The sequence below is a fragment of the Telopea speciosissima genome, chromosome 3, assembly GCF_018873765.1.
Source record: "Telopea speciosissima isolate NSW1024214 ecotype Mountain lineage chromosome 3, Tspe_v1, whole genome shotgun sequence".
Taxonomy (NCBI): domain Eukaryota; kingdom Viridiplantae; phylum Streptophyta; class Magnoliopsida; order Proteales; family Proteaceae; genus Telopea; species Telopea speciosissima.
In genome coordinates this window covers 22,940,663-22,953,292 of record NC_057918.1, presented here as the reverse complement: position 1 = coordinate 22,953,292, position 12,630 = coordinate 22,940,663, and the positions used below count along the sequence as shown (strand labels likewise).

The following is a 12,630-nucleotide window of genomic DNA, read 5'->3' as shown; positions in this document are numbered from 1 at the left end:
CTAATGCTTCTTATACTTCTTTTTTCCTCTGTTAATTATATTGCTGTTCTTCGGGGGAATTTGAAATTAAAGGGTATGTGTTGTGGTAGTTGTTCTATAAGCATCCTAAGATTGTAACGTAGAAGAAAGAACTTAGAAATATATTATAATTATTATTATTTTTCCAGGAAAGAACTTTGAAAATTATTATTATTGTTAAAGGCAGAAATTTTTCCTTTCATTTTTTAATCTTTTTTGCTTTTAATATATCTGAGTGTTGGCATTGTTTTCCCGGCCTATTCATTTGAGCGTGGATCATGTCTTTGTACAAATACCTTCGAAAGCCCTCCAAGACCACTTACATAGAATCTACTATGGGATTCATAGGAGGATCGAGTGAATTCCATGTGAGTGGTCCTGAAGGGCCTTGGATGGTACTTGTACAAAAACATCATCCAGTCTCATTTTATTTGGTCTTCTTGTTAAACTGAGGGACACATTAACTCCTCAAGTTTGGGGAATTATTGAGGGTCCCATTTTTTTTTTTTTTGGCGAAAAACCACAAGAGGGCACTTATTTAAGTCCCACGGGACAAGTAACAGGAAGGGAAAAAAAAGTGACCTTTGTTCAAGAAAGAAAAAGAAAATTTTTATAATATCTTATTTGGGTAAATAAATAATGAGCGAAGGAACTTGCTTGATTGTGTGGGTGGCGCATTCCATGCTGGCAGTCTTCAAACCGTATGATTAGGATCATTCACTAATGACCTTTGATATAATTAAAGTAATTAGAAAAACCTATAATTGAATTAAATAAGTTTTTCATTCCAATATGTACACTAATTATACAGGTTACCAGTTTATATAATTAAGTTTTACCAAAAAAAATAAAAAACAAAACAATTATGGCAAGAAGAAGAAAAATCCATCCTCTCTCTCTCTCTCTCTCTTATGATGTAGGCCATGCGACTAGGCAACGATCTCTTGCCATTTTTTAATTTATTATGGGAAAAGGAACTTGCGTGTGTTTGTGTCAGGTAATGTGAGTGTTAAGGCTACAACAGGGTTGGGCTTTTAAAAACCCCAACCTAACCCTGAGTCCCCTTAGGTCGGCTCGGCCTTGAGTCTAGGGCTAAAAAATCCAACTTTGACCTTGACTTTGAGTCAGGATTTGGTTGGGTTGACCCTGATTAGCCATGATTATGAGAATGGGAAAGGGGGCTTAGGTCGGGGAGAAAATTATAAATTTTACATAGAGTAACACTATAATTTAATATATTATTCCACTTATTATCTTCATATTAATACATTTTATAACAAAATATGTGTGAAATTTAACATTTAATATATATATATTGATATAATATAACTTAAAATGGGATCGAGTTAAGCTGGGCCGGGCTGGGCTCAGCCCTAGGCCTCAACCTTAACCCGACCTGACCCTGGCTCAAGGCCAAATGTCCAACCCTAACCTACCCTTAGGGTTAGGGAATCTCAACAGGGCTCAGGACGGGCCAATGTGGGTTGGGGCCGACGGGCCAGTTGTCTGTTTTATTTCTACTTTGTAATCTTTTAGTTAATATAAATAAAGTTGCAAGCCGGCGGTAGATTTGATTCTTGTCTATTGCACAAGCCTTCCTCTGTTAATCTTTCTTTCTCTTTCTACTTCTTCTCACTTCCTGCCATCGCAATTTGGATCCTCTATTGCTGAGCTGCTTGGCAAAACCATGCTGCCTAGACATGGTGCTACGCACAATGTCTACCATACCCTATCCAAGCACCTTGCCCGAGTGAGGGTAAGGCTGTCATTGTGCACAACACCGTGTCTGGGCAGCTCGGCAGTAGAGGATCTGAATCCCTGGCATCGTGACTTTCATGTCCAGACATATCTCAGGACTAAATGACCCCTACATCTTTCGTAAAATGCAAAAATCCTATACCTATTGATACTCTGCGCGTGTTATGTGACCCCAAGACTGTTAGGGAGAGAACCTTCTCCCATTTATTATTAATTCTTTGATGGGTATAGACTGGACTAAGGATAATTTAATCCGACGCAAACATTTAATAATGCAAGAGTGGGTAAGCATAAGCAAATAAACAACTCGGTTTTTAATTAATTAATATTTATGAACTACGAAAATATAAATTAATGACACTGCTAGTTTTATTTAATTAAATACAAACAATTCTAGTTCCTTCTTGATCCAAGAACATAATAATAATAATAAATGTAGACGAGAAGGTACAAACGAAAAGCTATGGCCGGATTATTTGGATGCAAAAGAATATCCGTATTTCTTGAGCAGATGAAAATTATTGAGTGAATTGTTCAGTATATTAAAATAGTTGGAGAGAGAGAGAAAATTACACCTGGGAAGAATTGAGAGAGACGATATACGATCATACCTGGCAGTAGGAAGACTTGTGCAAGAGTAATCAAGAAGAAACGTTAGCTTGGGAGTGGGGATGATCTAACTGGTACTGTTCTTATGTTGTTGCTGAGTACGTGTTTGTGTGGAGTCCGGATCCTTTGCCATATTGCAGGGGTGCGGTGCACATTCTGCGGTATAATAGAGGTCATGTCTGCGAGTGTGCTACACATGACCTCTACCGTATCACAGCTGTCATACGAACCTTTATCCACTGTTGTAACTGGAGCGTTGCTGTGCGCATCGTGTGGCGCAGCAACGGCCATGTATGCACATCGAACCCTAATATGCGCACAAGACTGCTAAAGGATTTTTATTAGTTTGTGTGTGTGTTGGGAGAATTGGGCTTCTTTTTGCGCGACACAGTGTGCGTGCAGATATGGAGCCCTTGATCCACACACCAGCACATCAGGATGTGTGCTGACGTGTGGATCGGAGCTCCCCAACCGCACGATGTACACTGGAGAAGAGCCGTATCCATATTAGAGGAGGGGGGGGGGGGTGAAATGATAGATGTCAAAAGATCAAAGAAGAGAAATTTGGTACATGCTTTTTCCAATCGGAATGACTGAAAACAAGCATCTTTGTCCTTAAAACTTATTAACTCTAATATGGTCTACCCTTTATGTGGGACAAAAAAATAGAAAATTTCTTAAAATGATGGCTTCAAAAGAACAAAGAGAGATTACATGCTATATGTTTTTTTTTTTCAAACGGAACTGATTTAAAACAAGCATGTTTTACCTCCTCATTTCAATGACACAAATAAATCACAATTCACTATGAAGCAAAATAAACAGATAAAGAAAACAAACAACGATTACAAGATCTAGTCGGATATGTGGAGACTTATAAGTACTTGACATCCTTTTTTTAACGGTTAATTTTTTCGAATCTACCCAAGTCCTTCACAGAAATTACAAATCATAAAACATTCAGGCATTCCCTTCTAATTTTGCGAAAGTAAACCCAACACATGCATCAACAAAATCTTCATCAATAAAATCTGTAGAGAAAATTTGTAGCCGATCTCTACAATCTTTGGAGCACTGAGAAATGAAAAGCCTTGCATAAGGATGAATCCTAAAAGTCACTGACTTCACAAATACATCAGGGTTATTAGCCTGTGGTGTCACTGTGTTCTCCACCCTATAAAAGAATTTTCTTGTTGATGCCGGTGGTTGCTCACCCAAATACTTCATATTGCTTTGGAACTTAGTCCATGGCAAATCAGAATCAATCCAATTATCCTTCAAGTAAGCCGAGCTCCACAGTGGATCACCGGAATTCGGTGGAGGTGACTTGCTTGGTTTCCACACACAAATAATCCGCTTGGGCAGCAGCTCCGCCACCGTCTTCTCAAACACCTGGTCATCCTGATGGATCAAGAACTCACTGAGTTGATCTATTAAATACTTATCAAATTCGGGTGGATCTTGATGGCCGAACTCGGTGCGTATCTCGAGAATTATAATCTCTGATGTAGTCTCAGAGAGGAACTTCTTGATGTCGTTGATAACAATATCGATGCTATAACTTAGAAGGATTCCATGGCAGACCCGGCGATCCTCTTGAACTCGGATATCAATGACTCGGGTTCCCAATACAAGCTGATCGTAGATGGATAAGGATTGGCATTGAGCAAAAGGGCGAGTGATGCCTGGAATGCCAATCTCGTTGGTTGCTGAGTCATGGGTGCCAGGCCAAATGATCTTGTTTATGGGAATTCTCTGTGGGTTAAGACCATTCATCCAATTCTTCCTATCTTGAAGATGGTAATCTGAATCAGGAAATTGGTTGCCAGATTTCTGTTGGAGATCTTCAAGAATCTTCTCCTCGGATTTTACCTCTTTTACGTGCTCCACCAACGATCTTATTTCTGAAGCTATTTGATCCATTCTCAAATAGATAAAAGAAGAGGACGAAGAAGGTTTAGTTCTTCTTCTTGTCATTAATGCTTCCTCAATTCCTGTTTGGTTTGGCCTTTTTATAATGGTCTTTCTTATGTGGAACTTGAAAGGGATTGGGTTTTGAGGGTTTTACTAAGGGTGTCAAGGTTTAGCCTGAATTGGTCGGATCGGTTAAAATGGATCGGTTCAAACACACTTGTCGAAATCATCCACTCCCCTATGATCAACATGTTGGTGAGCCGAACGGAATATTATTATGTGTTATTACGTAGTAGGTATTATTCGTTGAATACTATTAGTTAATTTGCATATGACGCGCTTGTACGTAGCACTCATTCATGTATTTTTAAATAAACTTTGGGAAGCTTGACCTATGTGCAGATCGTGCAAATCATGTTGCTCCATGAGATTTATATAAAAGAAATGACAGTTTTTCTCTACCCATAGAGGACAGTTCATCTACCATTCTGGGGTTTTAGTATATTCTAAAATACCCTTTCGATACCCATTTTCGCCCTTTTTTGCCCCTTAATCCCATTCACTGTGGGTGAAAGAAAACTCGATCAATTCAAAAAGATATAAATGGTTTCTTGGATGTGTCTCGTTTAGTCGTTTTGGAAGTCCTTCTTATAGGCCCAAATATCTGATCAGATGGAGCCTAAGGTTTTAGGAAAAGTAGACCAAAGGCCCTCTCCTCATATTGTCAACTCTCAGCCCGAATGGATGAATTGGTGGAAATGGCAATACATGGTGGAAGGGCCTATGATTGATTTTTACTTTGAAATTTGGCACGTGATTAATTTAGATTTAACTCTACAGACATCCAATGATTGAAATAGCCACATAAACTATCACATGGCATATTTAGGTTGACTGCATAGGAAAAGCTTTTACTTGGAAAAAGATATAACATTAAGAGAAAGGATTATCACAATGGGTGTGCAGAAACCTTCTTTCCATTGTATTGTATATATAATGATTCATGCATGTGTCGCATGAGAATCAATTTCGACACGCTGATTATTTTATGCTAGATACAGACAAACAATTCTAGAAGTTTCAATATTTGATGGATGAAAATTCTCTAGATAAGTGATATGTCATATTCGATGGTATATCTCAACCATATTAAGTTTTTTTCCTTATTTTTTAAATTTTCTTTATTTTTCAAACATGAAGACTAGAAAATGTGTATATACTTGAGAAATCCCAGTCATTTTAACATGATGATCACGTTTAGTGAAAGACACGCCTAATGCATTAATTTGGATGCCACCCGAGCTACCATATAAAATTCTTAGCCAACAAGTATATATTATACAATTTTTATTTAATCCAGTGAACACGCGTAGCCGAGGTCCTTAACATTTTTTAGTTAAAACGATAAGTTCATTTAATATAGCTTGGGTTGGCTGGCTATCAAAGAAGGAAACATTATTTATACTTGGATTTGTCATTTAATTAATCCCAATCTGCTTGGTTACTGTATTAAAAAACAAAAGCTTTCTAGGCTCTATTCTTTGGTGGCTCTTTATATAAGTAGTAGTAGAATTGACTATATTAACTGCTGACTTTAGTATATAAACAATAGTAACATTTGTTGGATTCCAATGTAACTTTCGTGTTGGTTCTCATAGCCTTTGCTATATTCTTTTGTAACATGATAAATCATATTAAATTTTGCCATATAATTTGGTCATTTTCTAAATGAAAGAATGGCAACGTTTTTTTTTTTTTAAATAAAAATTCCAATAGTACCAAACTCTGTTATATTCCTTATACAATTTTTTTGGGGGTGTGAAAACTATCATATTAGTGTTACATTAAAATTTTGAAAAAAACTAACAATTGAAGAGTACAACTTATAATAGGAGTCTACACATTACAATATCAGAAAATATCACATTTGGAATCTGATTAATGTGGGGATGATAAATTAGGAGATCGTAGTTGGTGTTTGTTGGTGATATCATAATATAGCATTATTTGAAAGTAAACATTGACGGTTACCGTCCACCACCGTCCAAAGACCACCAAAGAACGGTCACCGTCCAAGACTTTCCCTTAACCATGGCAAGATTGTTAAGACTGTCTTAACTCCTTCGTGAAAAAACGAAGATGAAAATTCTTATAAAAGGGAACCAACCTTTCTGAATTTTGCATCCCAGTTGTAGTAGTTACATAGCTCTAGAAAGTTTGTATTCTACTTGTTAACCTTTCAATAAAGATCCTTGAGGTTTCTCCTCCATGACTCTACATTATTTTGGGTTTATGATATAAGAAAAGAAGAAGAAGATCTTCTCTTTTTCTATAAATGGTATTAATAATACTGAAATGTGTAGCAATTTTGGAACGGATATATTGAAGGAATCTGTGCATATATCCAGAAGGGAACAAGGCCGACAAGGGCAAAGTTAATGATAGTCATAAGGAAAATTTTAATTTGGATTTGGATGTCTCTTCCAGCAGGCGTAAGGAAATTTTCAATTTAGATTCCCCCTCTTTTCTAGTGGATGGGTTTAATTTGGGTTTTGGATCAGATTGATGTCATTGGTGGGTTGGAGTTTGTAGATAGAGGGGGTGAGTTGAGGCAGGGAGAACATGGTGGGGTGGTGGCTGTGGCGCTAGTACTGGCAACGACAGTGGCAATGGCAAGAGGAAGAAGAAGAAGAAGAAAGGGAAATGTGTAAGGGTATTTTGGTCACAACAAGTAATTTACTAACATCGTTAACGGACTTGGGTTAAGTGAAACCAAGTTTGAAAAGGAGGCGAGGTTTGAGTAGTTGACAAAAGGATAGGGGAGGTTCCCTGAATAGTCAGAAAGGTCAGGGGAGGTCTAAGTACTTTGCTCTTTCTTTTATCAACAAATTTCTATTATTTTCGCCTTGGTGGGGCTTCATATTAATTTCTAGATGCTCCTTCCTTCATGGTGCTTCTGCAAAAACAGACGGCACAAAACTTGCACTTGTGGACGGAAACCGACCATTTGGACCAAAATCGGAAAAACGATTAAAACTTAAAAGTCTTGATAATATTTTTCTTACAATTTGTTTTTCTATATGAAAAACTGAACCAGATTAATAATAGACCAATAAGAAACCAATAATGTACCAAAAAACCAACCAGACCAATAGCTATTGGCTTCGGTTTGGTCTCAGTAGATCAAACACCTTATTAGTCTAGGTTCAATTGTATTGCTGATGCCTTGGCAAGGAGGGCCCTATCAGTTGTCTGACAGATTGACCAATTTCCACTCCATAACTTCATGACCTTTGTAGGTTAGATGAAACCAGACAAAGCCAACTGTTTGACACCCCTAAATTTCCAAGCAATTTAAACAACACATAACATACCTCTTTAGAATCACAAATTCTCCATTGGATGAAGTAACAAATAATTGGGAAAAGGTTGGGCACGCCACGAGGGTGCTCAGCATGTGTCTTTCTCTCTCCTCTCCTTTTGAAAAATACCCCTTGCCCTCCTATCTATGTCCAACCCTATGATTGGTGTATGTCGTTAGCTTACCAAAAGCTGGCAGCATGCCCAATCCTCTCCCCAAATATTTTAGGGAATATTTCCTGGATCTACTAGATAAAAAAAAAATGTTACAAAAAAAGTAGGGTTTACAAGAAAAGTAAATGTAAAACAAAGTCAAACCTACTTGTTTTGGGTACTTTTTCTTATGGAAATTCTTCTCCTTATTTTGTAATACTTTTTCTTATCCACTTCAAGAGTTGTAACAATATTCTGGTTCATCATGCCTGGTTTTCATTGTTTTGAACAAGGGGAAGAATTTTCAGAAGAGTTACACACAGACTAGTCAGCAAAAGGAGTAATAACATTTGGGAAGATGTCGTGGGAAGAATTTCAAAAAAAAAAGACTATTCACCCAGAGGAGTAATACCATTTGGGATGATGTGTGGTGACAAAAACAGAATATAATATAGAAGGATCAAGGAAGATGAAAGGGTTTTCCGTTATGTTGTTTCCTTGAGCACTTCTTTCCCATAAACAGAGAAATCTGGGAGACGAGACTTAAGGCCCAACATCTCCCCTATTTGTGGGCTCCGGTTTCTTCCCAATATGGACCACAAGGATACATTAGGAGACAATCTCGGTAGAAGACATGAAAATCTAATTTTGGTAAACCATAGGCATGAGGGGAAGGTCAATATATGTCATAACAATAGTTTACATCCGAGGATGAAATATTGGGAGGGGATAGATTTAAATCGGACAAATAGCTCATAATCAAGTTCATCACCCGGGTTGTGTTTGGTTTTCCTCCGCTAAACACCACATTGTTTCGAGCATTCCAAATGAAATAACAGGTAATAATTAAAACAATAAAAAACCAAATTAAAGATTGTTTATCTAAAGCATTATTGAAAAAAATGTTGATGCAGAATTCTTGCAGATTTGGAAAGACCAGAAATTCTGTTCTCAGGCCCAGAGGTTCTGCCACCCAAAGATGCTTAACCCAATCACAAGATATGAATAAGTGCCAGTAGGATTCGGCACAATTTCCACAGAGAGCACAGGAAGAGTTGATCGGAAGCCATTTAGAGAGAGAAGCCTTGACTGAGAGTCCTGTATTCAGAACACGACAGAAGAATGATTTAAATTTTGAATGAAGCTTGAGTTTCCAAAAGAATTTCCACCAGGCAGTGTTAAAAAGATTACTATTCCTTACATTAGAAACTAGCTCAGTGGAGGTAACTTAGTAGTGAAAAGGCTTTTTTTGGATTTCGTGTACCACCACAAATCATCAGAATGAGAAAACTTGATTAAGGATATTTGAAAAGAGAAGTTAGGTACGTGGCAACACCTGACTTAGGAACTCGGTATTCCAATTATCCCCCAACCTGTAGTTATCAATTAAACGAGTACCATTATTGTATTCCAATTTTTAATTTGATTCTTGTCTATCGCACAAGCCATCCTCTCTCAATCTTTCTTTTTCTTTTTACTTCTTCTCCTCTACAGGTCCTAGCTTGTTAGGCTCAGATTTGTCACAAGAACACTGCCTGGCATCGTGGCTTCCATGTCCAGACACATCTTAGGACTAAATGACATTTGCATCCTTCGTGAAATGCAAAAATCTCATCCTTATTGATACTTGCACGTGCTATGATTGACTCCACTGCCAGACAGAGAACCATCTCCCATTTATTATTAATTCTTTACTGGATATAGGCTGGATAATTTAGTCCCGCGCAAACATTTAATAATGCAAGAGTTGGTAAGCATAAGCAAATAAACAACTCGATTTTTAATTCATTAATATTTATGAACTACGAAAATATAAATTAATGACCCACTACTAGTTTCATTTAATTAAATACAAACCTTGATCCAAGAACATAATAATAATTATAAATGTAGACGAGAAGGTACAAACGAAAGTTAATGGATTATTTGGATGGAAAAGAACATCCGTATTTATTGAGCAGATGGAAATTATTGAGTGAATTGTTCAGTATATTAAAATAGTTGGAGAGAGAGAGAGAGAGAGAGAGAGAATTACACCTGGAGACTGGGAAGAACTGAGAGAGATGATATATGATCACACCTGGCAGCTGTGGGAAGAATTGTGAAAGAGTATTTAAGAAGAAACGTTAGGTTGGGAGTGGAGATGATCTAACTGGGACTGATCTTATGTTGTTGGTGTGTGCATGTTTGTGTGGAGTCCGGATCCTTTGCCATATTGTAGGGGGTGGGGTGCACATCTTGCTGTACAACAGAGGTCATGTTTGCTAGTGTGGCACACATGGCCTCTACTGTACCACAGCTATAGTATGGTAAAGGATTTTTATTAGTTTATACCGTGCCACGTGCAGATAGAGAACCCTTGATTTACACACCGACACTTTGGGATGTATACTAGTGTGTGGATTGAAGCTCCCCAGCCACACAATGTGCACTGGAGAAGAACTGGATCCGTATTAAGGGGGGTGAAATGATGGGTTTCAAAAGATCAAAGAAAGAGATTTGGTATATGGTTTTTCCAAGCGGAATGAGTGATAAACAAGCATCTTTGTCCTTAAAACTTATTAACTCTAATAAGTTCTATCCTTTATGTGGGAAAAAAAAAGAAGAAATTTCTTAAAATGATGGCTTCAAAAGAACAAAGAGAGATTACATGGTGCATATTTTTTTTTTTTCCAAAACGGAACTGATTTATGTTTGTCCCCCTCATTTCAATGTTACAATTAAATCACAATTCACTATGAAGCAAAATAAACAAAGAAAACAAACAACGATTATAAGATCTGACTTGTGAGTAGTCTACTGTAGAGACTTATAGATACTTGGCATCCTCTTCTTAATGATTAATTTTTACGGATCTACCCAAGTCCTTCACAGAAACTACAAATCCTAAAATACTCAGGCTTTCCCTTCTAATTTTGCGAAAGTAAACCCAACACATGCATCAACAAAATCTTCATCAATAAAATCTGTTGAGAAGATTTGCAGCCGATCTCTACAATCTTTGGAGCACTGAGAAATGAAAAGCCTTGCATAAGGATGAATCCTAAAAGTCACTGACTTCACAAATACATCAGGGTTATTGGCCTGTGGTGTCACTGTGTTCTCCACTCTGTAAAAGAATTTTCTTGTTGATGCCGGTGGTTGCTCACCCAAATACTTCATATTGCTTTGGAACTTAGTCCATGGCAAGTCAGAATCAATCCAATTATCCTTCAAGTAAGCCGAGCTCCACAGTGGATCACCGGACTTGGGTGGAGGTGACTTGCTTGGTTTCCACACACAAATAACCCGCTTCGGCAGCAGCTCCGCCGCCGTCTTCTCAAACACCTGGTCATCCTGGTGGATCAAGAACTCACCGAATTGATCTACTAAATACTTATCAAATTCGGGTGGATCTTGATGGCCGAACTCGGTGCGTATCTCGAGAATTATAATCTCTGATGTAGTTTCAGAGAGGAACTTCTTGATGTCGTTGATAACAATATCGATGCTATAACTTAGAAGGATTCCATGGCAGACCCGGCGATCCTCTTGAACTCGGATATCAATGACTCGGGTTCCCAATACAAGCTGATCGTAGATGGATAAGGATTGGCATTGAGCAAAAGGGCGAGTGATGTCCGGAATTCCAATCTCGTTGGTTGCTGAGTCATGGGTGCCTGGCCAAATGATCTTGTTTATGGGAATTCTCTGTGGGTTAAGACCCTTCATCCAATTCTTCCTATCTGAAGGATGGTAATCTGAACCAGGAAATTGGTTGCCAGATTTCTGTTGGAGATCTTCAAGAATCTTCTTCTCGGATTTTACCTCTTTTTCGTGCTCCTCCAACGATCTTATTTCTGAAGCCATTCTCAAATAGATAAAAAAAGAGGAAGAAGAAGGTTTAGTTCTTCTTGTTGTAAGTAATGCTTCCTCAATTCCTGTTTGGTTTGGCCTTTTTATAATGGTCTTTCTTATGTGGAATGTGAACGGGAATGGGTTTTGAGGGTTTTTTCTAGGGGTGTCAAAGGTTAGCCCGAATTGATCGGATCGGTCAAAATGGGTCGGTTCGAAGTTCAAACACACTTGTCAAAATCATCCACTCCCCTTTGGTCAACATGTTGGTGAGCCGAACGGAATATTATTATGTTATTACGTGGTAGGTATTATTGGTTGAATACTATTAGTTAATTTGCATATGACGCGCTTATAGCAGTCGTACATATATTTTTAAATAAACTTTGGGCAGCTTGACCTATGTGCAGATCGTGCAAATCATGTTGTTCCATGAGATTTATATAAAAGAAAGGACAAAGTTTTTCCTTACTCATAGAGGACGGTTCATCCTGGGATTTTAGTATATTTTAAAATATCTTCTCGATACTCATTCTTGTCATCTCTCGCCCCTCGATGAATGGGATCCCATTCACCGCAGGTGAAAGGAAACTCAATCGATCCAAAAAAGATATAAATGGTTTCTTGGATGTGTCTCGCTTAGTTGCTTGGAAAGGCCTTCCTATAGGCCCAAATATCTGGTCAGAAGGAGCCCAAATTTTCAAGACAAATAGACCAAGGCCCCCCTCCTCATATGGTCAACTCTCAACTCGAATGGACGAATTAGTTGGCTAAGTAGAAGTGATCATGGGAAATGGCAATGCATGGTGGAGGGACCTATAATTGATTTTGACTTTGAAATTTGACATGTGATCAATTTAAATTTAACCCTATAGACATCCAATGATTGGAATAGCCACATAACCTCTCATGTGGCATAATCTGGTAGATCGGATAGGAAAAACTTTCATTTGGAAAAGATATAACATTAAGAGAAAGGGTTAT

The 12,630-nt window shown here is 37.9% G+C and overlaps 2 protein-coding genes across 2 annotated transcripts; both read right to left on the bottom strand.

Moving 5' to 3' along the window:
• Positions 1–3,334: 3,334 nt before the first annotated feature.
• On the bottom strand, positions 3,335–4,308 carry LOC122654980 (PI-PLC X-box domain-containing protein DDB_G0293730-like). The gene has a single exon (XM_043849234.1). It carries the CDS (start codon positions 4,306–4,308, stop codon positions 3,346–3,348), a length of 963 nt encoding a protein of 320 aa, XP_043705169.1. The 3' UTR covers positions 3,335–3,345.
• A 6,381-nt stretch (positions 4,309–10,689) lies between these two features.
• Positions 10,690–11,692, bottom strand: LOC122656077 (PI-PLC X-box domain-containing protein DDB_G0293730-like). The gene has a single exon (XM_043850512.1). It carries the CDS (start codon positions 11,659–11,661, stop codon positions 10,708–10,710), a length of 954 nt encoding a protein of 317 aa, XP_043706447.1. The 5' UTR covers positions 11,662–11,692; the 3' UTR covers positions 10,690–10,707.
• Between the last annotated feature and the right edge of the window lie 938 nt (positions 11,693–12,630).